Below are 27879 nucleotides of genomic sequence, written 5' to 3'. Positions count from 1 at the left end.
TTGTTGAGGTTAAAAGCATTGGAAAATCGTTGTTTGTTTTGTTTGGCAGCATAATGATGCTTTCAGTGCTGAAGAATACCAAAACTCCTGTGAAATTCTGGTTCTTGAAGAATTATTTGTCCCCCACATTTAAGGTTTGTTCATGGGGAAAAGGAAAACCTTGTTAAGGGAATACTTGCACTGTAACAATTCTTTTCTACTTTTCTTTTATCTGTACACTTACTTTTTCTCCATTTCATTAGGATACCCTAATTTCGTTGTCTACTTCTATATTGGTACTGTTTTCTTCCAGGTTGCTCTATTTGGGGTAATAGTGTTTATAAATATAAACCTACAGTTGTGACCTGTTTGAAGCTGGGTAACACAGGAGGAAAGTCTTTGTTTTCTCAGAGAGACACTTGTTATTTTAACAAAATCACAGTGGTTTCTTCGGAGGAATGTGTGTCTTACCTTGGTTTAGAAAGCACAATGGTGGCGTGTCTTCTCATGTGTGAGGGTGAAGGGACGCTTCCTCTGTGCTGAAGGAAAAACACACTTGCGCAGTTTCATGCTTGGCTTGTATTGGCCTGGACTGATTTTCTTGCATTTATTTTTTCTGTGGCATTTATAAAGCAAGTTTGTATTTAATGTATTTAGCGTATTTAGTGTATTTGTATTTAGCTACTTCGCCTCTGATCTCCTGAGGTGCTAGTGTTTGGGGTACAGAGGACTTACTTGTTAATGCCACAAGATTATTGAGAGCTCTGGCTCTGACATGTAGTGCTCTGGGTTAGACTCAGCCTCGAGAAGATCTTAATGTCAAGCTCAGAGGTGTTTTACTAACATTAAATTTAGATAAGTGAGTCTGATGCTGATGTGCTTTGAAAACACACACACACACATACACACACGTTATACACATACACACATTATAAATCTAAAAGCTTTCATTTGTAGATTTCTGTCATTTCATATGGTGAATAGAAGTCATCAAGAAATGGGGAGTGGACTAGAGTTTATATGTGCTCTTATGTGAGTTAAGTGAATTAAGACCAAATTTCCTACTAGACTTTGTTTTAGTGTGTTTTATTTGTACTGTAATAATGGAGGTTAACTTACATTAAGGAGTCTTTTTTTTTTTTAAATCAAAATGAATAATTGTTGTTCCTTGTGTCTAAAAATAGGAGTTTATACCTTACATGGCCCAAAAATACAATTTCCAGTATGAGCTTGTTCAGTACAAATGGCCCCGCTGGCTCCATCAGCAGACAGAGAAGCAGCGCATCATCTGGGGCTACAAGATCCTTTTCCTGGACGTGCTGTTCCCGCTGGTTGTTGACAAGTTTCTGTTTGTGGATGCGGATCAGGTGAGCTCTTCCACACCAGGTGTTGATAGTGTGGCCATGATTACAATACTAGGTATGTGCCAAATATGCCAGGTCTCTCTTTTTCCTTTTTAAATAGGATTTTCAGATAAAAGGACCTGTTTATTTTATATTAGTATTTCAAAAATATGAGAAGATATCACCCAGATGTGATCACTTTTTAAATTTAAGTTTCATCAGTAGATCTTCTTTAAAATTTTTTGAGAATTTTATGCATGTACACAATAAAATGTGATGTGATCATATATGCGTGATCGTGCCCCCTTCATAAACACTCCACTGTGTCCAGTTGGTGCAGCCGTAGGTACGTGTGTCTAGAGCTGTCCATGGAGCATGGGAATCCTGTCAGCGGCCGTGCCCCAAAGAGAACGATTCTCCCTTCCCAGCAACTCTCCACTGCCAGTAATGCCTCAGGAGGAGGTGGAGCCTGCGTACCAGCTCTCCATCCGTCTGCATTTTGACTGGTTTGATCTTGTATCGGTCTTGTGTAGGTAGCCACAGCTGCTTCGAGTTTATGAGTGTGATAACCATATCCTGTCCAGAGAACATTTCACAGCGCTCCTCCCCATTGTTGGGTTCTTACATCCTTTCCGTCTCGCCTTCCTCGGTGTTCACTGAGCCTTGGGGGTGGGGTGGTATAGATACTCTGTGCAGCAGTGCACATCTACTCTCTCATTCTCATCTGACCAGTTTGTGTCTCTCTACTGCATGTGGCATAGAGAAGCTCTCCGACCATGGCTACCAGCAGCACTATCTGTGGGCTTTAACATAAACATTGAGAAAGTACCTTGAGAGCATCACTGTAGCAGGCTCTGCTCTTGGGCCTGTGACCTCCACAATCCTGGGCTTTGGGCCATGATTACAATACTAGGTATAAAGTTTCCCTTCTGTAGAGCAAGCCTCAGATCTAGTCAGAAAGCCATTAGTTATCCGATAACAGTCATCCCACCACTGTACCAGAGACAAAAATGTTTTCCCATTCTGTGGCTGTTTTTACACTTCACAGTTGCTTTTGCTGTACAGAAGCTTTTTGTTCATGAGACCCCATTTGTTGATTGAATGCTTTATTTCCTGGGCTACCGGAGTCTCATTTAGAAGTTTTTACCTGTGCTGATAAGTCTTTGATTCTTAACCTTCTAATGTTGCAGTCCTTTAGTACAGTTCCTCATGTTGTGGTGATCCCCAACCATAAAATTATTTTTATTGCTACTTCTTAACTGTAGTTTTGCTACTGTTATGAGTTGTAATGTAAATAAATACCTGATATGCAGCATGGTGTAAGGTGACCCGTGTGACTGGGTCCTTCGCCCTCCAAAGGGTCTCGAACCACAGAAGGAGAACCACTGCTTTAAGTTGAAGTTTTGTCTCTACTTTTTTGTCTAGCAGCTTCGGAGTATCAGGTCTTTTTATCTAATTTTATTTTATTTTTTTATGTGCATTGGTGTGTTGCTTACATTCATCTGTGTGAGGGTGTCAGATTCCCTGTAGCTGTAGTTACATACAAACAGTTGTGAGCTGCCATGTCGGTGCTGGGAATTGAATTTGGGTCCTCTGGAAGAGCAGCCAGTGATCTTAACCACTGAACCATCTCCCTATCCCCAGAGTATCAGTTCTTAAGAGTCTTTGACAGTTGGAGTTGAGTCTGTACAGAGTGAGAGACCAAGATCTGATTTCCTTTTTTCTGCATTTTGGAATCCAGTTTTCCCAGCACCATTTGTTGAAGATGTTGTCTTTCCTCTAATGTGTATTTTTGATACTTGTCAAAAATCAAAACTAGTTGTGTGGACTTACATCTGGGTCCTCAGTTCTTTCTATTCTACTGATTTGTATATCTGTTTTTGTGACAGTACTATTATTGGGATTGCACTTGAGTGTGTTGATTGTTTTTAGTAGAATGGTCATGTTCACGATAATAATTCTTGTAATCCATAAGCACTCCATATCTTTTTATTTTTCTATCTTCCTCAACTTCTTTCTTCATTGTCTTTTCATTATAAAAGTCCTTGCTTTCTTGGTTAGGTTTATTCCCAGGTGGTTTTTGTTGTGCTTGTTTGCTTGTGGCAGTGGTTTTCCTGGATTCTTTTTCAGATTGCTAATGAAATATAGGAAGGTTACTGATTTTTTTATGTTGATTGTATTATGCCATTTTGCTGAAAGTATTTATCAGCTTTAAGACTTTCTTGGAATCTTTAGCATCTGTTATATATAGAATACTATCATCTTCAAAAAGGAATGCTATGAATTTTTCTATTTGTATTTCTTTTATTTCCTTCTCTTGTCATATTGTTTAAGCCAAGACTTCAAACACTAATATTAAGTAGACATTGTTCCAGATCTTGGAGAGAACTCTCTCAGTTTTTCTCAATGTAGTATGATGTTCGCTTCAGGTTGGTTTTGTTATTATATTGAGGTATGAGGCCACCATCCCTGGAATCTCTTGATTGTTATCATGAAGGGATGTTGGGTTTTATCAGTGACTTTTCCTTTGTTGATTGAAAGAAATGTGATTTCTGTCCCCTAGTCCATTAATGTATTGAATTATATTTACTGATTTACATATATTGAACCACTCCTGAGTTCACTGAAATAAAGCCACCTTGGTCATGATGAATGATATTTTTGATGTGATGAATTCATTAAGGATTTCAGTATCTATGTTTATCAAAGGGAGTGGCCTGTAATTCCTGTAATTTTCTTTTTTGTTGTTGTGTATTGTCTTTATCTGATTGTGGTGTTTGTGTCACACTGGCTTCATAAAAGGAGCACAAAAGAGGCTGGGCGTGGTGGTGCATGCTTTTTATCCCAGCACTCGGGAGGCAAAAGGAGGCAGAAGGAGGCAGGCGGATCTCTGAGTTCCAGGCCAACATGGTCTACAAAGGAGTCTAGGATAGCCAGGGCTACACAGAGAAACCTTGTTAAGAGAGAGAGAGAGCACAAAAGACTTCCTCTTCTATTTTATGAAACAATTCGAATAGTATTGGTATTAGTTCTTTGAAGTTCTGGCACATTTCTACAGAGAATCTACTGGAACTGGAGTTACAGACAGGTGTGAGAGCTAGGTGTCAAACCTGGATCCTCTGGAAGAACAGCCATTGCTTTTAACCACGCCTTCAATTTTAGTAGATAGTTTTGCTGGGTATAATAGTTTTGACAGTTGTGTTCTTTCAGAGTTTGGAATACATCTTTCCTTTTGGCTTGTGTTTCTGTTGAATGACGAGGTCCTTATAAATGACATGACTTTTCTCTCCTGAAGCTTTGAGTACCCTTTCTCTCTTCTGTGTTTCTAGTATTTTAACTATAATATGTTGGGAGGTCCTTTTCTGGTCATCTCTTATTTAGAATTCTGTAGGCTTCTTGTACTTTGCTGGGCATCTTTTTCTCTAGATTTGGGAAAATTTCTTCTATGATTTTATTAAAAATATGTCTATGCCTTTGGAATGGTATCCTACTTTTTCTGTGCCTATAATTAGAAGATTCAGTCTTTTGGTTTTTCCATGGTGTCCTAGATCTCTTCCATTGTATCCCCTCCTCCCACCCCCTGCAACCATTTATCATTGGTCTTTACGGCAAGATTTGAATCCTTTATCTTGTCTTCCCACCCTGATACTCATGATTCATTCTGTTTGTGAGGCTTTCCAAATGAGCTTTTAATTTGGATAACTGAATTTTTAAATTTCAGCATCATGTGTTTGGGTTGTTTTTTTTAGCTTTTCATTTCAGTATTTCTCTCTTTTTTAAATTTAATTTTTATATCTTGGGTTGATTCCGCTTTAAGTTGTTTGGTCATAGTTATAATTATTATTTTAAATTATTTGGCTGCAAGTTCCTCCAAGCCATTTTCATTAGCCATAGCAATGTGGTTAGTAATATTTGAAGGAGACTAATTAACTTGTTTTGGTTTGGTTTTTGCTCTGGGGCTTGTACATCTGAAGTTAGTTTATTGAGCTTTTCTTTTGTACTTTACATTCTTTAAATTTAAATCACCTTTTACTGTGTCTCAGCAATGGTATTTGTATTGCTTGAGAGAGGGCCTAACTGTAGGGCTGAGGTGCTGTTTTCTGTGGGACTGGTGTGTGGGGCCAAAGTTTCTATTTCACCCCTCCCTCTGAGGGGCAGTATTGTCCTGTGTAAGCGTCGGTACCCTGCTTGATTCTGCAGCTTTCCCCGAGTTAGGGAACATTCCAGGTCCTGTTGTGGGTCCACAGCTTCTACTGAAGCAACTACAAGATGTAGAACTTTTGCCAAGCTTGTGGGTCTACTTCAGAGTCACTCCAGTCCCCACCCAGGGTCTGCACTTTCCCAGCACATCTCATTGTTACCGTGTCTTTTTTTTCTTTTTTAATTTTTATTTTTTTAATATTAGCTACAGTTTGTTATAACTTTGTATCCCTGCTGTATCCCGCTCCCTCTTTCCCTCACCATCCCACCCTCCGTCCCTCATCTCCTCCCTGCCCCTTTCCAAGTCCACTGGTAGGGAAGGACCTCCTCCCCTTTCATCTGATACTAGTTTATCAGGTATCTTCAGGACTGGCTGCAAAGTCGTTATTGTGTCTTAAACATAGCTGCTCTGTCATGTGCATAGTCCTATATCTAACTTCATTCTTGTAACAAATGCCAAGACTTACAAAATGAATGTTTAATAACGTGGTTACTGTGTTGCTCAAATGTTAGGTACTTTATTGTTTATTTGTTCATTCATTGATTTTGAGCCTGTGTTGTCCAAATCGTTCTTCTGTCTCTGCCTTTAGAGTGCTAGGACTCCAGACCTCTGCTACCATGCCTAGCTAAGGCAGATGTAACTGGCTGGGTGATAAGTGGAGTTCAGGGGAATGCTTGGTTCTGGTGACAAGGGACGCTGTAGACCACTCTGGCGGTCAGTGCAAGGTGCATGTCTTCTCCACGGTGATGTGCATCTTAACAGTTCCAGCCACTTTCTCCAAACTGCCAGCCATGTGCTTTTGATATCCTTCTCCTCTCTGGTTGATCCTGCTCATTGTATAATGACCCCAAGCAGGAAGCTTAATAACCATGCCTCAGCCTGAAAAATAAGACAGTCTTGAAATTTCCTGTGTTAAGTAAATTGGTTAATTTTGAATTACACAGCCAGATTTTGTGTCAGAATGTAACACAAGTGGCCTCTAGTCCAATTCTAGCGGGGTCCTCACTCCCATCTGTAGGTGCTAGTTTTTCAATCGCTACTTTATTTGGGGGTTCCTTAAAGTTTATAACTCCTTTCCAACTCCTCAACCCCAAGTAGGGGAAGAAAAGGTTAGTGCGGACAGGGGCTGAAGTTCTCTTTACTGCTTACTGTTGGGTAGGGTCGTAGGATTCTTTTGAGGGCAATACCAATATCCATCGTCAGAAAATCCAGAAGTCCAGGTAACCAGCAAACCAGGAAGCCATCAATCGCAGCAAGCAGTCCTCCTCCAACTCCTCCAAGCTACTGCACCTTCTTTCTCTGGGCTGTCATATTTATACCCCTCAAAGTCCTCAGAATTCAACTAATTCCAGCTGGCAAAGAGCCCCTCAGAGCCCGCACAGGCCTGCTGTGGACAATCTGAATCAGTCCCATATCCCACACCTGGGAATCCCACACCTGGGATTAAAACAGAAACACAACACCCATCTGAAGCCTCCTTGGACAGTCTTTGCATCCTGTCTTGCACACTCCCGCCAGAGTGGCCCACTAAGCACGGCAGGCCTTCCCTACCACGTGTCTGCAAACTCTTCCACATGCTTCCCTCAAGCGAGTTTGAAAGGCCTGCCAGCTACCAGTCAGGTTCTGTCACTTCAGTGTGTGGCACGTCATCAGTTACCCGTCTCCCTGCTCTGACCGAGCACTTAACAGAAGCAGCTCAAGGGAGGAGAGGGTTGCTTTGTGTCGTGGTCTCAGAGGGAACAGTCTGTCATGGCAGGGAAAGGAAAGTGGGTGATGGCCTGTGGGACAGGGACACCTAGTGTGACTGCTTGTCACACAACTGCACACCAAGGGTAGAGAATAAAGACCTGCCCCTAGAGATTGCCTCCACCAGCCAGGCCCGACCTTCTGAAGGCTCCGCAGCCTTCACGGAAGCGCCACCCACCAGCTGGGGACCAGCTGCATGAGGAGTCTGTGGGGATCGTTTCAGATCACACGAGACAGTGGAGGAAGTTAGGCTTATATCCTAGAGCCCTGCTTTACCTACTGAGCTGCCCTTCTGCTGCCTTGTGAAGTATATTATTATACTTTAAGGAAACTTGAGAATTATCTGTGTGTTGGTTAACAAACAATTTGGCCTTCTTTACTGCAGATTGTGCGGACAGATCTGAAGGAGTTAAGGGATTTCAATTTGGATGGTGCCCCTTATGGTTACACTCCTTTCTGCGATAGCAGAAGAGAAATGGATGGCTACCGGTTCTGGAAGTCGGGGTACTGGGCCAGTCACTTGGCTGGAAGGAAGTATCATATCAGGTATGAAAGAGTACTCCCTACAGAGGGTCATGCCTATGGCTTTTATGGTTGTGTGTAAAGACAGACTTAATTCCTTTGTTTAGCTGCATATACTGCAGTGTGTTATTCATAGCTTTCCCGTTAGTGTGTCCTGATGTATAATCTATTAAATACATTGTCTTGCCGATTTCAAGCATATTGTAACCTCTTGGATCAGTGTATGGGCTGGGCATGGTGGCACATGTCTTTAATCCCAGCACTCAGTAGGCGGAGACAGGTGAATCTCTCTGAGTTTGAAGCCAGCCTGGTCTATATAGTGAGACCTTGTCTCAAAAAAGCCAAAACCAAAAGCCCCCCCCCCCCCCGCCACCAGTACATGCATTTATTAATTTCTAATGGATACTCTGCCTTCTGGAAGAAGTTTAGTTTGAGGATTTGGAGGCTAGGGCACATACAGAAACATTGCAGTGCTGAAGCTATGGCTTAGACATGAAGAACACTGGCTGCTCTTCCATGGGAGCTGGGTTCAGCTCCCAGAACCCACATGACAGCTCACACCTGCCTATAACTCTAGTTCCCCTGATGCCTTTTGGCCTGGGTAGGCACTGCCTTCCTATGGTGCACAGACTTAGATGCAAGCAAAGCATCTAAGTATACGTAAAAATAAATTTTAAATAGAACAGATTTACTTGTTTTATGTGTATGAATTTTTTGCTGCATGAAGGCCAGAAAACACCAGATTCTCTGGAACCGGAGTTTCAGGCAGTTGTGAGCCACCATGTGCACGCTGGGAGCCAAACCCTGGTCCTCTGGAAGGGTAGCCGGTTCTGTTAACCTGAGTCAGTTCTCCAGCCCCTAAATAAACCCTTCTTAAGAACACATACAGAGATGAGTGAGGAGGCACAGCGATTTCAGGTTTATACTTGGTTTCCTGGCCTGGAAGAATCGTAGCTCGTTACTCCTGCCCCATCATCCATGTCATCAGGAGCGCTTTGGCAAATGGTTATTATTTATCAGCTGTGAATTTTACTACCAGATCTTCTGAATTTGCTAGAAATCCTGCCTCGGGAATTAATTTCCGTTTAAGACAACAAAATGAAAAGCTGGCCAGAATGAGCTGCCAGGGCAGAGTGTGGCCTGCAGGATCTGTAGTCCTCTCTCAGGTATACACACTCCTGCTGCTGCCGTCCTCCGGTTCACCAGTCCCAGTGACACTGCAGCTCTTGACCTGTTACTCGGGTCGGTTCATTGTTGGCCTAAATGTATGGTTTGGCTGTAACAAGCATCTCTTCTCTGCTCAGCGCACTGTACGTCGTGGATCTGAAGAAGTTTAGGAAAATAGCTGCTGGTGACAGACTCAGGGGACAGTACCAAGGGCTGAGTCAGGATCCCAACAGTCTTTCAAATCTTGACCAAGTAAGTGACCACTGACAGTCGCACATAAACGCACGCCGTTTTGAGCCAGAAAATGAAGTAGTGTTTGTGTGTCTGTACTCTGTCAGAACTGACCGTTTCCTTATGGAAATGTGTGTGTGTGCATGTATGTGACTTACGCAAAGGGACTATCATACAGCTCAGAATTCACAAAGTATAGTATGAAAGTTTCCCAAGCCTGACCGCCATGTCAGGAACTTTCGGGGAGGCTTGCTGAATAACTTTTCCAATAGCAAGCATTTTCAGAAGTAAAATGACAGGTTTGTTTGTTCGTTCGTTTGGATTTGTTTTTATTTACTTTTATGTGTGGGTGTTTCACCTGCGTTAGGTCCCAGAGTCCAGAAGAGGAAGTCTGATGGCGTGACCGTTGCTGCCGTTGTTAGAGGGCACCCTCCCCGGGTTCTGTGGAAGAGCAGCGAGCGCTGCCCTCAGCCTGCTTGCTCTCCCACCCCAACATTGTAGTTTTAGGTAGTTTAGATGTCCACTGTCGCTCTTTTCTTGTCACCATTTTGGTTTGACACTAGGTAGCACTTGGTAGCCTTGGCTGGCCTAGACCTCACTTTGTAGACGAGGCTAGTCTGGAGTCACTCACTCATCTCTTCCTCTGCGTCCTAATGGTTGAGATTACGGCATGAACCACCATGCCCAGCTCAATCTCACACATTTTAAGCGTTGTTTAAAGTCTTTCTTCAAACTTTTTAGTTGTTTATTGTGATATGCAGCATCCATTAAAAGACTCCATCTTCAAGTGTATCAAGGAGTCACTGCACAGAAAGCCTATAGCCAGAACCCCCTCAGGATGGCATTACTGCCACACTGCTGCTTCACCCTGACTGGGATGGGGTCGGCCATTTGTGTCTCTGTAGACTCAGTACTGAGCCTGCGGTCCAGCCTAGGCACTGTGCTTCTGTTTTGCCTCTTGTCCTATGCTCTGTCTTAGAGGTGTGTTCCTTCCACTCATGGTACTTCTGTAGTTCTGTGCACAATTTACTAACTGTTCCTCATTAGCATTTCTCCCTTCCTCCTTCTCTCATTCCCTTTCTCCTTTTAGTTGGGCATGGTGGAGCACCCCTTTAGTTCTCACCCCTGGAGGCCAGCCTGGTCTATGTAGTGAGTTCCAGGGCAGCCGGGGCTGCAAAGACACCTCGTCTCGAAAACAAAACAAAGTTTTTCAGATAATGTTCTTCAGACTAGCTTGAACTTCTAGACTCAAGCAGTCTTTTAGCCTCAGCCTTCTGAGAAGCAGGCACTGTAGGCTTGTGCCACCCTACCCTGGTGTATTTCAGGTTTTCACTTGCGGATAATGCCGCTGCCACCGTGAGCGCTTGTGCATGCGTGTGTATGCAGCACTATTGGGGCGACCACCCAGTCATCAGTTACTGCGTCTTTCCTACTATGACTGGAGAATTTCCAAAGCTTTTAGAAAGATCTTGTTAGTTACGTGGATATGTGGAGGTAGGGGCTATGTGCATGTACGTATAGCCCTCGGGGGCCAGAGAGGGTGTCCCATCTCTGGAGCCGAAGTCAAAGGGAGTTGTAAGCTGCCCAGCATGTATGCTTGGAACCAAATGCAGGTCGTCTGGAAGAGCAGCCCCTGCTGTTCACTGCTGAACCTCTTCTCTAACTGCACAAACAGCTTTTTAGTGTGGTTCCAGTTTGCACTCCCACCAGTAGTGTGAGAGATGCTCTTGCTCATATTTGATCAATACTTACTGGTCAGTCTGTTGACTCTAGGTGTGAGCTGAGTTCCCATTACAGCTTCCAAATGGAGACTTCAATACATTTGTGTTTGCTGTACTTATGAGTGAGGCAGGATATAAACCTGGTGTTTCCTGTTCGTTCTCTTGTGTCATTGTATTATATTTTTTGTGTTCTTCAGTTCTACATTATTTCCTGCCTTCCTTGTTGTAACATATTTTTCTAGCGTATCATTTTATACTATATATTAAAGGTTATATATTTATACATTCATACACAATAAATAAATACATATGTATTAAATGAAATATTATTTTACTTATTTTGAAGACAGCATTTTATTATACAGCCCATGTTGACCTTGAATTCACTGTATAGACTAGATTGGCTTAGAACTGACAGAAATCTCCTGCCTTTGCCTCCTGAGTGCTGGGATTAAAGGTGTACATAACTGTACTTGTCCACTACTGCATATTTTGATTGTGTGGTTGCATGTACACTGATGATTACCATTAAGATCCTAAGTTATGGCAATACAGTTTGAATGAATGCTAGCTAATGTTAGTGTGTGTATAAAAACCAGCTCCATTTCCCTGTTTCTTTGTATTGTTATCAATTTGTATCTTTGTTATATGCCTATCATACACATTTGTAAATGGTTTTTTTTTTCTTTTGCATTGTTTAATTTTAAATCAGATACATTGGTATTTTCTTCATACTTACCCATGCACTGTATCAATGCATGGCTATTATCTGGTGTCCTTTTGTTTTAGCCTGAAGTATTCCCTTTAGTGTTTCTGGGAGGAATCATGACTCTTTACTACTAACTCTCAGATAACGTGAGGTTTTCCTTCAGCTTTGATGAACAGTTCTGCTATATACAGAAACCCTGTTGGGTGGTTTCTTGCAGCACTTGAATATCTTTTCCCATAGTTTTCTGTCCTCCAGGGTTTCTGGTGAAGAATTACCATTTAATTTTAGTGAAGATCCTTTGTATATGACTTGTATCTCAACTGCTGATTTTCAAATAGTTTAGGTATGTTTCAATAAGCATATTCCATGTTGGTATCTTTCTGTGTATAGGTATTTGGAGTACCTTGAACTTCTTAGATATGTAAAGATTATTTTTGCTTTAAATTTTGGAAGTTTTCTATACTGTGGCATTCTTTCAATGCTTTCTTCTCCTCTCTTCCCCACTTTCACCCCCCTCCTTTTGGGTCTCCCATTGTTTTCGTGGTCTGATCAGTGGAGGATCATGGGTCTCAGAGGTTGTGTTTGTTCTTTCCACTCTGGGTTGTGCTGATGGCTTAGGTGCTGCTGAGTTGAGTCCACAGGGCCTGACTGAAACAACTTACAGGAGGCGTGATCTGTTTTGGGTCATGGTTTCTGAGGCCATCAGATGGCCGTGGAGTAGAAGTCCTGAAACAGCAGCTGAGTTCTTGGTGGCAGGAATGGCTGGCCAGGAAACAGAAAACCACCAGAAATGCCAGGCTAATCTACCCCAGTGCTCTCACCTAGACACCTGCCTCCCAAACATTCAACACAAAACTGTGCAGGACATTTCATATTTAAATTGGAATTTGTTTCTTGTGTGGTGTGAGTCAAGTTCAGCTTTTAGTTGCTTTATGTAAAGACATGGTATCACTGTATATGGCTAATCTGTAATTCATAGAAAGCCATCCGCCTCTGCTAAATGGATATACTATCATTCCTGGCCAGTTTCTTTTTCTTTAAACAGGTCACATTGGCTGGGTATGGTGACACATACTTTTAATTCCACGGCTTGGGAGGAAGAGGCTGGAGGATCTCTGTGGGTTTGAGGCTAATCTTGTTTACATAGTAGGCTCCAGGGCAGCCAGGACCCTGTCTCAAATCAGCGAATAAAATACCAAAATACACTGCTCTACTATACTATCTTAGTTAGAAATGAGGTGACCAAGGCCTGAGAACGTAGCTTAGTGGCAGAATTCTTGCCTAATATAAGCAAGACCCTTAATTCAGTTCCCAGTGCTAAAAAAGAAAACAGAAACAGGATTCGTATGTACGTAGACCTGTCTCAGTGCTGTTCAGTTCATCCCACTGCTCTGTCTTCATGCCCATTCTGCAGTTTATACATTGCTGTAGTGTTGCATGTTTTGGGGTTGCTTTTGATTGGTATCGATTTTATTGTTGTTGTGTTTTAAGCATTTTATTTTTATTGTTATTCTTACGTGGGTCTGAGTGTGTGCCATGTGTACACAGGGGCCATTGATTGAAAAGCTGGGGTTGGTGTGATTGTGAAGTACCTGACGTGCGTGCTGGGAACTAAACTCGGGTGCTCTGGAAGAGCTGCACTTGATTGCAGTCTCCTTTTGTGGTAGCCAACCATTGTCTGCTCGGGCAGAATTAGAATCGCAGGAGAGGAGGAAGGCTTGTCTTGTAAGTCTCTGAGGGTGTTTCCAGAGAGAGAGCTGAGGGGCAAGACCAGCCTGCATGTCAGTGGCACTGTTCCTTTGCATGGGAGCCTGGACAGTTCTAAGAGGAAAAAGTGAAAGCCAGCAGAGAGCTGGCGACCTGTGTGGTCTGATCCACAGTGCATGAGCAGCTGAACCCTGTGAAGCCGTGAGCCAAGGTAGATTCGTCCTCTAGTAATTAGCTTATAGCAACAAGGCGAACTAATTAATACACCCTCATTGTTCTTATTTTAAAATGGGTGGGGGAGCATACATGTGAAGTCAGAGGACAACTTTGGGGTTGGTTCTCTCCTTCTGCCTTAATGTGGTTTGTGGTGAGCAAATTCAGGTCAGCAGTACCTTTGTCCACTGAGCCATTTCACCGGCTGCCCATTTTCTACTTTCTGTCACTGATCTGTTTCTGTGGCTCGTAAAGGAATAATACAGTGTTCGTTCTTTTGCTTGCTTATTTTACTTAGCACAGCATCCTGACGTTTCAGCTGTGTTGTATGATAGTTTATTTACTTAGGTCAAGAGTCCCTCTCTGTTATGACTGAGCAATGCACATGCACAGCATTTGTCTACTAGTGGCTATTTGGCTTACTAGTGGGTGGACACCCTTGCTGTGGGCATTGGTATGCAAGTATGTCAGTTCTTGCTTTCAGTTCTTTGAGATATATATCAAGAAATGGAATTATCGAATCATACCAGAACTCAATATTTACTTTTTGAGGAATTGCCAAACTTTTTCGCACAATGGTGGCACTATTTTATGTTCCAGCTGGTCCTGCCAAGGGCTAATCTTGCTCCCTGTTTGTACACATGCTCGTGGAAGTTCAGCTGGAGGAATGTGCTTTCTCCTTACACTGTGGTTTTTAGGGATCAAATTTAGGTTGTCAGGATTGGCTGCAGGTGCTTTCACCCACCAATTTATCTCTCTGACCCTACCTACATTTGGCGACACACTGTGACCCTAGCGCTGCAGAAGCAGAGTCACTGCCAATTCCGGCTGTCTTGATTTGTGTAGGAAGTTCTAGATCAGCCAGGGCTAGATAAGGCTATCTCTTTCAAAAAAAGAAATGAAAGAAAGAAAATGGTCAGCAAAATGGTAAAGCCAGTAAAGGTGCTAACACCACCTACTGACCTGAGTCTGAGCCCCAGAACCCGTGAGGTGGAAGGAGAGAACTAACTCTTGGAAGTTACTCTCCGACCTGCACACATGAATTATGAGACACACGTGTGTACACGCGCACACACAGTAAATCAATGTAGTATTAAAAAATAGTTGACCTAATGGATACAAATGTGTGTGTAGTGAGGGATTCTGTGACCCAGCTCTCAAACTCAATGGTCCTCCTGAACCTTCCTGGTGTTTACAGGCTTGGGCTTCCATGCTTGGTTCTCACTGTGGCTTTAATTTTTTTTTTTTTAAGTGACAAGTGATGTTGCTGAATTTTCGGGTAGTCATTCATATGTTACATATAGAGGAAGGTCTCTTCAAGCCGATTGGCCATTTTAGAGTTATTTGTTGTTGAGTTTCAGAAATTCTTGTGTGTTATGAACATTAACCCATGATCAGATAAAAGGTTGACATTTTCTTCCGTTCTCCTCTTTTGTTACCTGTGTTTTTGCCTGTCATATCCTGGAATTCAAACACAACTCCAATATTGTAGGGATTTCCCCTATGCTTCCTTCTAAGAGTTTTACAGTTTAAGGTCTTTGCTACAAGTCTGATTGATTTGCAAATAGTGTAGGGTAAAGGTCCATCTTCATTCTTTTGTATTTCCATCTTCATTCTTTTGTATTTACACTCTTTGGGAGAGGAATATTCTTCTGTGGATTTCATCAGGACCTCATATTGCTAGGCAGCCCGCCATCAATGAACTATGCCCCACAGTTTCCCGTACTTGCAGTATATAGTCAGGGAATTTAAACTTGCAATTTGGCAGTCTTTTCTTTTACAAGTTTTAATGCAATTTTTCTTTCATAGTCTTTTGGTTTCTGATTTTTCCAGCTACGCTGTTACCTGCTGCCAGATTATTTTAAGAGTAGTTTCTGCTGGCGGTGTTTAAGATCTGTATTCCAGTGAGGTGGGTGGGTGGACGGGCGGCTGGTTGGTTGTGGGTTTTGGTTTTTTGAGACAAGGTCTCACACTGTCGCTGAGACTGGCCTAGAACTCAGTCATATAACCAGGCTGGCCTGCAACTAACCATCCTCCTGCTTTAGGTTCCCACGGCTAAGTGGACAGCGTGTGCCACCATAGCCATTCCTACTGAGTCTCTGTGAGTTTTCACAGGTCCCTCCACTGGATCCCTCTGTTTTTGTTTGGTTCTTGCTTGCTTGGTTTTTAGCAGGAGCTGTGTGGTTTTTTGTTTGTTTGTTTTCCTTAAAATGTGTGACTTTATTCTGTTTTGGAAATCGTCTTTGATTGTCTTTAGAGAGTGGCCTGCACAGTTCTTCCTGCAGCTAAACTCCTTTCTCAACTCTTTCTTGTTTACTCCTTTAGTTTAGTCTTTTGTACTTTGTTCTTAGGATTTCCTGTCTAATCTGTTTGGCCTTCTGTTTCTTCTTAACTTTAATTAGGGTAATTTGGTTTGTTTCCATTTAAATATTTTTGTTTCAGTTTTGTGCTGAAATTCTCTGTCCTTTATTTTTTAAAATCATCTCATGTACAGTGACCATATTGACTTTGAAATATTAGTGCCACCTGCTAGCTCTCATCTATACAACTACCATGGATCCGATTCTATTGTCATTTTGTTCATGTTTTCTCTCAGCTGTTTCTTTTATTTTTTTTTTTATTTCATTGAAAATATATTTCCCCCCTCACATAGTATATCCTAATTCTGGTTTCCTAACCTTTTCTTCTCACTCTCTCATAACCAGATCCACTCACTTTCTGGCTCCTGTTAGAAAATAGCTTCTAAGGGATAATAATAAAGAAAATATAAAAAGATAAAACAAAAACAACACATTGGAATTAGACAAAACAAGCAAAAAGAAGAAAAAGAGCCCCCAAAAGGCTCAAGAACCAGAGACCCATTCATTTGCACATTCATAAGTCTCAAAACAAAACAAAAAAACCTGGAAGCCATAATATATATGCAAAGAATCTGTAGGGTTAAAAATACATGTTTATGTGGGGATGGAGAGATGGCTCAGAGGTTAATAGCATTGGCTGTTCTTCCAAAGGTCCTAAGTTCAAGTCCCAGCAACCATATGGTGGCTCATAACCATCTATAATAAGGTCTGGTTCCCTCTTCTGGTGTGATGGCACACATGTAGGCAGAATGCTATATAAATAATAAATATATTTTTTTAAAAGAATAGTTTGCAAGTGAGACTTCCTTGTTGAAAACTAAATTTTCTGTTGTAATGGTTATCATTTGGACATTAGCTTCGGGGTTAGAGATGGGGACCTGTGTCCATTCTCCTTTCAGCTCTAGGACCCCATGCTGACCCCATGCAAACACTGTGCATACAGCCTCAGTCTTGTGAGGGCCTGTCTTCTTGGTGTCTTCTATCCCCTCTGGCTTTTGCATTCTTTCTGCCTTGGAGTTTCCTGAGCCCTGAGTTGGGGGGATTGGATAAGGCTGAGTGTTTGAAGTTCTCTCACCCTGTGTAGTCTCTGGCCATGGGTTTCTGTGTTTGTTCCCATTTTCTGCAGGAGGAAGCTTCTGTGATGATAACTGAGCAAGGCACAGATCTACGAATAGAGCAGAGTGTCATTAGGAATCACTTGTTGCTGTTTTTTGCTTCTCTTTTTAAAAGACAGTAGTGTTCGGTTTTATGGGTAGCTGGGCTGTCTAGTCTCAGTCTTGGTTACTCAAGCAGTGCCAGGTGTGGGTCCATCTCATGGAGTGTACCTTAAGTCAGTCGGTACTGGTTAGTTACACCCATGTCACCATCGCGTTAGCACATCTTACAGCATTGAAGATCAAAGAGTTTGTGGCTGGGTTGATATTTATATTACTCTTTTTTTTTAGCATGCAGAAACCTTCCTGTACCAAAGATGCTAGCACAGGGCTGAAGGCTCTGTGTGACACCAGCTTGACTTCTCCACATTCAGCGAGTTGTATGGGTGTTGTCTTCAGCAATAGGGCCTGGTTATCAGACTAGAGCGACCTACAGTCCTGACTACAGCCTAGGGGTTCCCAGGGGCCCCCTTTGGCCAACAACTCAATTAGCTGCAATTTACCGTTGTTCCTGGAAACTTCATTTGGTAATGAGATGTCCAGTTGGAGCTCTGTCTCCTCCATTATTTCTGTTTATTTTCTGCAGTGTCTGCGATGTGATGGTGCAGGGCTATTTGTAGAAAGTTGAAGTTGAGACTAGTATCTTCTGACGGACTCTCATTTCTTCTCGCCAGGAACCGAGTAGTTCTGTTGTCCGGGATTATTTGAGTCCAGTTTTAGGCTCTCTGTGATTTGGTCTGTAGCCTTTGCTGGGCCTGTTAGTTGCTATGCTCAGTACTGTTTTGTGGCTGTGATAAAACACCATGACCAAGGGCAACATAGGGAAGAAAGAGTTAGTTTGGGCTTCTAGTTCCTAGAGGAGAGTCTCCAACGGTGGGGCCTGGCAGTAGTCTCTCAGAGCCTACCACTGATGAACTTCCTCCAGAGAGGCCATACCACTGTCCCACACAGCCCAGACATGGCCAGCTGGGAACCATGTTTAAGCACTCGAGCCTACAGGGGAGATTCTTCTTCAGACCACCACAGGTGTCCCCTCTGAAGTTGTGGTGTGTTCTTGTATCCAGAGCTGGAGCTCCTGCCAACTACAAGCGTACATGAGTTTGTTCCTTAGCTCGGGGGCTGTTGAAACCCGTGGAAAGCATTACTAAGCTTGGTGCTAGAGAAAGAGCCCCAGATCCCACAGTTTTCTTTGCGGGCCACGGTTCTCTGGACTGATCCACTCTCGTTTGCTCTCGATGCCTCAGGCATAAGCCCTTCTTTCCTGTCTTGTGGGTGGCGGTGGTAATAGTGATTGAAGTGGGCCTCACACACATAGCACACACTTCACTGACCCACACTCCCAGCCCCAAGCTTTCGTGACATGGTTCAGCTCCTCAGCTGTCTTCAGGATTCAAGCTGGCCTCATTTACCTCGAGTACTCATTTCCAGTACTCGAAAGCAGAGTCTGTTCATCCCGCAGAGTTGGGCGCCGTTTGTTGTTGATTATTAATATTTTTTATTGCTTTATCTTTTAGTGAAACAGCAGTTAATTCCTAAACCAGCCGTACACCTAAATCACCACACAGAGACTAGGATTTACTTCCTTTACCTAGAGCACAATGCTGGGCAATGATTACTCCATCCTAAACCTCTAAGCCTGCATAGCTTCCTCCCATTCAGAATTTTCAACATCATACTTGCTTTTAGTCATATCTTAGGTCCGATTCATCTCTCCTCATAGTTCCAAGGAGCAGTGCAGGTTCAGCAGTGTCTAAAAGTAAACTCAGGGATGTCAAGGTTGACATTTGGTATTTTGTTTAGAGTTTATTTTGTTGACAGTGTTTGATAAAGGAAATTGTCTCAGCTACTTTTCTCTTTTTGTGACAAAGCACCATGACACATTTAACTAGGCCTATGGCTTCAGAGGGTTAGAGTCCTTGATGGAGAAGCAAAAAACATGGTAGCAGAAACAGCTGAAAGCTCTTCTTTACTGCAAGTTGGGAACAGAGAGACACCAGGAATGGTGTAAATTTTTTTGAAAGCTCAGAGTCTGCTCCCAATAACACACCTCCTCCAGCAAGGCCACACCTCCTAATTCCTCCAAATACAGGTGGTTGTAAGCTGCGTATAGTTGACAGGAATAGTTCTACACCACTGGGGAATCAAGGATTCAAATCCATGAGGCGATAGGGTCCTTTCTCATTCACACCACCACAGGAATTATCTGTCTTACCCCATTATACACAAGGCCATGAGCTATTGTTGCTTGCAGCACACCGTTTGGTTTGACCTGGTTATAGTTTTGAGACAGGACCTCACCTAGCCAGGCTGGCCTGGAGCTTAGTGACTGTGAAGTCCTGCCTTTGCCTCCAGAGTGCTGGGGGTGCAGGGGTACACTGCTGCACGCAGACGGCTCCAATTCTTCACGAGCATCACCCCCAGTCACCTCTGAGCCGTTTAGTCCAGTGCTGTGTTGGATTTCCCCCCAGCGTGTTAGGACAGTGGAACATTTTATTGTGGAAGAAATGTGAGCTCGGCATTTGAGAGCAGCAGAGTCGGAGCTTCTCTTCTTGAGAACTATGGACTCTAAGAACTGTCTCTTAGTTGAACTTGAGAAGTGAGCAGAGACCAGGCATGGTGGTTCATGTCTCTAATCTCAGCACACGAGAGACCAGGCAGGAGGACATCACAAGTCCCAGACTGGGCAACAAAGTGAGACTCTGTCTCAACAGAAACAAACAAACCAAAAGGAATGGGATTTGTTTGTTTGTTTTAATTTACTTCCATATAGGGAAGTATAGTTGAACTTTGTGTTTTGGGTTTTTTTGTTTTGTTTTGTTTTTGTAAGTATTTGCCTACATATGTGCATTTGCACCACGTATGTGCCTAGTACTGAAAGAGGCCATAAAAATGCACCAGATCCACCAGCACTGGAGAGACAGATGGTTGTGAGCTGCCACTTGTGGGAACCAACCTGAGTTCTCTGTAAGAGCTGCTAGTGCCCTTAACTTTGCAGTCACCTCCTTGGGCACCTAGTTGAGGTGGTATTACTGTTTGTTTCTCTAAGATTGTTTTTGTTTTTTACTTTTGATTATGTGTATGCATGCATGTCTGTGTGTGAGTATGTGCACATGTGTGTAGGTGCCTGCAGAGGCCAGAAGAGGGCATCAAATCCCCTAGAGCCAGAGTTACAGGTGGTTGTGATCTGCCCACCCCTGGTGCTAAGTTCGGAAAGAGCAGTAGACTCTGAACTGCTAAGCCATCTCTCCAGTCCTCCTGTTGAATTTTAAGCTTAATTCTTTCTGATTGCTTTAAGTTTCATCCTGAGTTTTATATTTTAGATCCTTGTGTTTTATCTTCTTTACCAAACAGGATTTGCCCAATAACATGATCCATCAAGTGCCAATCAAATCTCTCCCTCAAGAATGGCTGTGGTGTGAAACCTGGTGTGATGATGCTTCTAAGAAGAGAGCCAAGACCATCGACTTGGTGAGTTGCCCTGCTGTGCTGGGTGGCCCATGACAGTGCCTGGTACTTGCTGATGCTGCTTCAGGCTGGTTTATGCTGGTTGGAGCTGTCCTGGTCCTGGTCATGGTCCTGGTCATGTCAGCAGGGCTGGCCAAGGAAGTCAGATTCCCATCCCATGCAACCTACAGAGCTGTTTTCTGCTCAGCAGAAAACTTGTCTTTCTGTGCATCTCTGCCTGAAGGGTTTTCCACTTCCCCTTTAACCATTGCTGCCTTTGGCTTTGAGAGTATCTTACCTTGTAACCCAGGCTAGCCCTGTCCTGATCTTCCCTCCTTGGTCTCACCCACACCGGCTGGGAGCCCTTTGAATTCGGTACAGTGTACCTTTCTTTGGCTCCACTGAGTGTGTTTGTGTGTTTGCAGTGTAATAATCCCATGACTAAGGAGCCCAAACTGGAGGCTGCTGTGCGCATCGTCCCAGAGTGGCAAGACTACGACCAGGAGATCAAGCAGCTGCAGATCCTCTTCCAAGAGGAGAAGGAGACGGGGGCCCTGCGCCAGGAGAAGACACAGGGAGGTAAGTGTGAGCCTGGTTCTGGATAAGGAATGCTTGGTTTCTGGTTTGTCCCAGGACAACAGAATAATCAGTATAAGGGGGGGGGGGGGGGCTTTCTCTTAATCGTGCCCTCAACTAGGGTCTGTTTTTCATTTTGCCCCTTCAGCCAGCCTTCTAAATAGTGTTCTTAGTGCAGTTTTGTCGTCTTCCACCCAGCGCACACACAAACACTTTCTGGTTTTGGTCAAAGGAAGAAGAGATTTTTAAAAAATTAATATGTGTATGTATTTAGTTCTTTGGTGTGTGTGCATGTACACGTGTGTTGTGTTGTTTTCATCAAATCTGCCAAGGTACCAGAGGATGCATAAATTTAGATCAAGATGAAGTGTATATTCATTTGAAAGAAAATAGTGTAGAATAGGCATTTTGGGGTAAGGATGGAGTGTTTGTATTTAAGTTGAAGATTAAAAGATCTAAGTCAACTTGATATAAATTTTTAACTTTTGTTGCATATCTTTTTATTACAACTTCAAAATATTTTCACTTACTATGGGGGCACGTCACTAGACGTGGCAGCATATGCCTTTAATCTCAGCACTCTGGGCTCAGAGACAGGTGTATCTCTGTGAGTTTGAGCTCAGCCTGGTCTATATATGTAGTGAGTCCAGGCTAGCCAAGGGTACACAGTGAGATCCTGTCTCAAAACACTAAAAACAAACAAGGAAGCACACATACGGTGCTATTTTAATTGGGTAGCAGTAAGCTGAAAGAGCATAGTATCTGGATAAGACATGTCTTTCTGAAGGCATGTGTGTAGCTCAGTGGTAGAACACTTACTCGAATAGGGTTCAGTCATCAGCACTGTCGAAGATAGACGTGGGCCCTGTGCAGACTGCTGTCATACTCTTCATCAGTCTAATTAGGCAGTTTGTGATGTTTTGTTTTGAGGCCACTAAAGCTTACAAATAAATGTTGCATAGCCTTTGCCCACCCGTACAAGTCTAAACAGCTTACACCAGGCTGGGAAGTAAGAAAATCAAGTGTTAACTCATTTCCAGCTTCATAGTGAGTTTGAGACCAGCCTAGAAAAACTGAATAACCGAGACTCTGGCTGGCAACATTTCTCCCACTCTAAACTTACTCTAAGAAGCAGATGCAGGGCTTGGATCTTGAGTGAACTTGACAGTCCATTCTGGAGACTGCCAGAATAGTAAGTATCACAACTAGAAGGTCACACAGTCACCATAGAAACAACTCAGATTTGAAGCAGGAGAGATGGCTCTGCAGTAGAAGCACTGTCTGTAATTTCAGTTCCATGGGATTTAATGCCCTCTTCTGGCCATTATGGGCTCAGCATGCATGTGGTATTCAGCTGTATGTATATACAGGCAAAATGCCCATATACATAAAAAATGAAAATAAGTACATTTTTAAAGAAATTAGACTTATTATGAAACTTATCTGTAAATGTACGAAGACTGTGACCAAACGATTTAAAAGAAGAGCCATTTATGAGGAATAAGGAAATAGTGAGCAAGTTAGAGTCACCATTCGGGTCTGCTATGTCATAAAATATAGACCAATTATTGATACCATACACAGAGGAGACAGTGAGGAGGCTCTGGTGACTGAGCCTTGCTCACGCTTTGAGGATCTGGAGCCCCTGTTTACAAGCAGCAAGTCTGTTATCAGGAGCCTTTAAAATTCTGTACCACTGGGCCAGAGCGATGGCTCAGCAGGCTAAGTGCTTGCTTCACACCCAGTGACCTGAGTGATCCCCACAACCCACGTGAAAGTGAAGGCGAGAAGCAGCTCCACAGAGCTGTCCTCTGAGCACACATGTGCACACAACAGTGGTGAGAAATGAAAGTGTATTGGAAAGAGAACGCTTCTGTCTTCAGCAGTGCCTCTGTTGAGAGTGCATCTTAAATAATTCAGGGAACGAGCAACACACATAAAGAAACCCACTGTACTGTTACATTAAAAGCGGTTAAGGATCTAAGAAGACAGCTACCCTGGCACAAGAACAGAGTGTCAGTGCAGAAGGTCTCTGAGCAGTGCTGCCCTGCGGAAGCCATGGAGCCAGAGCACCAGTCAGCAGCCCTGAGGACCGAAAGTGTCTCCTTGGTCTCGGTTCACTTTCACACATTAATTCTCCTCTAATCTCGGCAAGCTACGGTGGCCAGGGGTGGACAATGCTCCCGCTGCATTTTCTGACCTAAGTCTTATGTCCTGTTCTCTCTGTAGGATCTCAGAAACATGAAGAATTGTGATCTCTGGAGGAGGATAGGAAACCCACCATGTGACAGTTTTGTACTAAATGCTGTTTTTCTCTGATCTGTCGACACAACTGCTGATGAGCTGATTGAGCAGGTGATCTGAGCGTTGGATTTAGACTACTGCACCCGAGCGGTGCTGCGTCTTTGCGGCTAAGGCTCTGTCGGATTTGTACCTCAGAGGAAGACAAAGTGGCTTATCTCCTGGGACTCTCTTCTCACCAGAGGGAGAAATGGTGGCAGCAACTGAAAGAAGCTGAGTTCTCTGGTGCTCACATCCATGAGCACACGTTGCTACGCTGGCCCAGAAGCTGGCCAGAAAGGCCACCGTGTTCTTCCTTACCTCAATCTACCTGCAGCCCGTGCTGCGCCGCAGATGCCCACCTGTTCCAGGGCAGGCCGGCAGATGCTTCATCCAAGATCCACGCCTCAAGGTCTATGCCAACATGCTTCTTACATCTCGTGCCCCACGTACTCGTCCCAAGCTTTAGGCTCATTGTTTCATTGAGCCCAGCCCGTAATCATGTGTCTTCAGGGTTGGCTCAGCGAGATTGCTAAGCAAATAAGTCTTCAGGAGAACTGGGGTGGTTTGGATGAGGGCTGGAAAAAAGCAGGCAGAGGGGAGCTTTGGGGTGTTCAAGGGAAGAAGACAAAAAATTGGCCATTCTTTTTCAGTCCACTGTGGCTGAATTCAAAGGAAGCTTTATTCTGTTCCCAGTGAACTTTCTAGGTAATTGTTTTGTAAACAATTTTTATATTTATAAAAATGTTTGCTGTCTCTTCCTACTTTCTAAAAAACTGTCGGTTACCAGTTTCTGGCTGGGCACAGGCGTACTGAGTCCCTCAGTGACCCGTGTCAGTGTGCTCAGCCTCCATGTGGATGGTCCCTGTACTGTCTCCCCTTCCCTTGTAGAGCTTCTCTGGGACCCAGGTGCCTGTCCTTGCTCTTTTCCTTCCCAGATGCTTTCAGGCCTGTGACAGGAATGACTCCATCTCTAGAACTCAGTTGCCTCTATTCTGTCATTTTCCCTTTTGTTTGGGCTCTGTGGGTTGCCTTTGGCTTTCGAGATTTCCCCAGGCCCAGCCTCGGTACCTGCTCCCATGTGAAGGGGCCCCCTTTTTTGCCTTGTGTATGTTCACGGCCACAGGCCAGCATCGCCTTGTCAGGGGCAGCCTGGCGGTGAAACCTGGGACAGGTGTTGGTATGTGCTGTCATCTCTGTGCAGGAGTCAGGATCTGCAGCAGAGAGTTACAGAGCGCTGCTGGGCGCTGGCCTGACATCCGGCTCACGGGGCTGTACTTCCTTCTTTAACCTGATTTTAAAAATAAGGGGGCTAGAGTGTGGCTTGGTGGCAGACAGGGCTTGTCTGGCAAGCCCGAGGCCCTGTGCTCTATCCCGGCCCTGCACTCCCTCTCCTCCCAGATACAGTGAATATGAGGAGTACACAAGGATAACTAAGTCCTTGCTCATCTAAGCTAGGTAATCAGTGTGTTTCCAAGGAAGGAGGATCTGCAGTAGCCATAGTTAGGGGTATGAATTGGCAGTTGTTAGGTAACAAGTAGTGAGAGACATCGACACATCGATTGGGAACTCGCAGAACCAGCACAGAGCCCTGAACTTGGTCAGCTGGCATTCCCTGCTGAGAGTCCTGAGCAGAGCAGCTGGCCCCTCAGGTGAGGCTTCCGAATATTACAAATAGCAACACTAAAAACGCCATCATCAGATTCGGTGCTCAAAACAGCCAGCAGAAACCGGCTGGAAAAGCTAATGCAGTCAGCTGGAGTTTTTCCAGGCTGAACTTGCAGTAAGCATCCCTTCCCCACGACAGGCACTTTTGTGGTGATGATGAGCAGGAGAGGAGGCCTCTGCCCTTGGCAAGGGGTCTGGGAACAAATTACTTCCCAGCTGTGTTCAAGGATATCGCATTTGACTCTTGGACTGTGGAACTAGTTTTGTCATTTTGCCGTGGGGTGGGGGAAGGGGACGCACATCCCCAGACAGAGGGCCTCGGAGGACACTTGATAAACGTGTTCTAACCTAGCTTCTTAGCTTAACTAGCTCATGACATTTATTGACACGATGTACATTACAACATGAATTTTAAAAGTAAAATTTACCACACATATATCAAGTAATTAATCCCCCCTATTTTAAATCCAAAGGTAGCTTTGGAGCAGCCTTTGTCCGGGCTTCATGTGCACTTTGGACTAAGCCTTCAGGGATCCCACTGCTGCTGTCCTCATCTGTAGTCAGAAATAGTTCTCTGATCCGGAGTGTGGCGCGGGAAATCGCCTACTAGGATGTGGCCACTTCCTTTTCTTTATCAAGTCACTTGTGTATCCTCAGTGGGAAAGGAAGGTGCAGGGTGGGTCCTCCGTGGTCCTCAAGTCCCTCATGTGTCATATTAGCAGTTATGCTGGGTAGGGCAGACCCAGCTTGCTCCAAAAGCCGCCCTGGCCCTTCCTTTGCCAGTTCTTTCTGCGTCCTGTGGCTCAGTCATCTCTACAAATGCCCCCGATGTGATGCTACCATTCAGTGTCCCTGTTCATTTTATCTGCCATCTCCATTATGAAAAAGCATACTGTGACTGAAATATTTTCCAAGGAGCAGAGTTAGCCGATCACATGGATTGTTGAGGCTTCTGGAAAGTTCACTCTTACTGTTAGCATGTGTATAAATAATGGTTTTTTTTGACCTCGTCATATAGTGGTAGAAAGTTTCCTTTCTAAATCAGTAGGGTAGTGTGAACTGTGACATGTCGGAATTACATGCACCAGTGTGAGTCAGAGTCTACGCTCTGTGGAAAGCCACACTTGGCTGGCCTGGGCTGTCAGGGCACAGCCCGGCGTCCTGGTTTAGTCAGCAGTGTCCTGGATGCACCCGTGCTCAGAGTGCTATGTTTGGTTTATAGAACAGTTGACAGCGTTGCTCTGCAGAAGCTGCGTTTCTGACTGAACACGGCAGTGGGGCACACACTTCTGGGCCTGTCCTCTCAGAAGCAGGCTCCGTAGCAGAGCTGGATCCTTGAAACTGTGTTCTGAACCTACTTAAGACTCTGCCTGAGGTGTGGTGCCTGGTTTTAGGCTGAGTCCCTGAGTGATGAGCTGAGAGCCCGGGGACAGAGAAGGAAGAAAGAAAGAAGCAGGATGCATATTTGACTGACATATTTAGAATTGGTCAGACAGCTCTCACATGGCCATGAGTACAAAGTTGCTCCTCTTGTCCCCATCACCTCCATGACGAAATCTTTTTCTAGAATTGCTCTTAGTTAGACCTGCATGGTTAAGAGAAATGATTCACCCAAGGCGTTGGGAGGGAGCTCTAGTGCACTTTTCTGGATAGATTTCATGGAAAGCTGTCTAATGGCAAACACCCTGGTACACGGCTTCCAGGCCTCTGTCTACTCAGTGAGTTGGTGAGCGCTCGGCTTGGTGAGGATATTGTGCCATGACCAGAGTCGGATGGCTCTCCATGCTTCTTGTTTAGTGAGTAGCAGTTTTTGTTGAAGTTCATGAATCCTGTTTTCTCTGCCTTAAGGTAATGAGGAAAGTCTTACGAGGACTTCCCCAATGCTGGATCGAGTTCAAGCACATTAAAAATTGTCAACTCAGGAAGTTACTGAGATTTCCAAGTGTCTGGAAGGTTCTCACCTCTCATTCGTTGCTGGCGTCTTGTCTCTCTGTGTAATAACAGAAAGCACTTCTGTGTCACCTAGCAGTGGTGAGTGGGTGACTCAGGCAGAGGCTCGTTCTCATGGTATCATTGCACACTGACAGTTCATAGCAGCGAGTGACAGTCAGCGCCAAGCTCAGGCTACTGGGAAGTCCATGAATCTGGGGACGGAGAGCAGGGGTGCTCTCCTGAGCCCGGGGTCCCTAGCGTCATGGAGGGCCTGCGGCCATGTGGGCAGGGCTTGGGGCCATGGTCTTCTCCTGCCTGTGCTTTCTGCACTGCCTTATTGTTCCCACTGAGCTCAGCAGAGCAATGGGCACCATTCCCTTAGCCAGATGCAAACCGAACTAACCTAAGGTTGGCAGTTTGGAACAAAAGACTGCCAAGCACTCTGTTTTCCAACCAGAGAAGGGAAAACGGGGACAAAGCTTAGGGTTTTTAAAGAAACTGTCCATTCAAATCAGCACCTCACTCGGTGGTGAGGTGAATGTCTGTGAATGTCTTAGTCCAAAGGAACGCTGGTTTTATCAGGAGAGTACGCTCTGTTGAACCCAATAAACTTCCTCCTCTCTTCTCTCCAGCTGTCTGGCCACTCATTCAGCCCGTGAAGGGCAGGTTGGTAGAGGACGGTCTCACCCTTCACCTGCCATCAGTCGCAAACCCGGATGAGGGTGGAGGGCTTTAGGGTCTGGCCGTAGCCAGTTGTTTAGATCTTGGGTCAACAGGTCCCTCAGCTCTGGGGCCTGCCCTCAACAGAGCCTGGGTGACAAGCGCGGTGCCAGCCACGAGAGGCAGAGGGGTGAGTCCCCGAAGGTGGCTGGCAGACCTCTCACTGAGTCCCTCAGAGGGCTTGGGGGTTCTGCCCCCTGCCCGCT

At 44.3% G+C, this 27879-nt stretch overlaps 1 protein-coding gene across 3 annotated transcripts in view; it reads left to right on the top strand.

Annotated features, from left to right (window-relative positions):
* Uggt1 (UDP-glucose glycoprotein glucosyltransferase 1) overlaps positions 1 to 27584 on the top strand; it is a 112207-nt gene extending 84623 nt beyond the window's left edge. For all 3 annotated transcript variants that reach the window (XM_060369855.1, XM_060369853.1, XM_060369854.1), the window contains 7 exons: positions 50 to 134; positions 1164 to 1346; positions 7655 to 7815; positions 9096 to 9210; positions 20405 to 20521; positions 20923 to 21076; positions 23303 to 27584. In XM_060369855.1, the coding sequence (XP_060225838.1) occupies positions 50 to 134; positions 1164 to 1346; positions 7655 to 7815; positions 9096 to 9210; positions 20405 to 20521; positions 20923 to 21076; positions 23303 to 23328 (841 nt within the window). In that variant the 3' untranslated portion in view covers positions 23329 to 27584. The remainder of the gene's footprint in view (positions 1 to 49; positions 135 to 1163; positions 1347 to 7654; positions 7816 to 9095; positions 9211 to 20404; positions 20522 to 20922; positions 21077 to 23302) is intronic.
* The last annotated feature ends 295 nt before the right edge of the window (positions 27585 to 27879 follow it).

Source organism: Meriones unguiculatus, chromosome 16, assembly GCF_030254825.1.
Source record: "Meriones unguiculatus strain TT.TT164.6M chromosome 16, Bangor_MerUng_6.1, whole genome shotgun sequence".
Lineage (NCBI taxonomy): Eukaryota > Metazoa > Chordata > Mammalia > Rodentia > Muridae > Meriones > Meriones unguiculatus.
The sequence above is the reverse complement of the archived record's forward strand: the minus strand, read 5'-3'. Positions and strand labels throughout refer to the sequence as shown.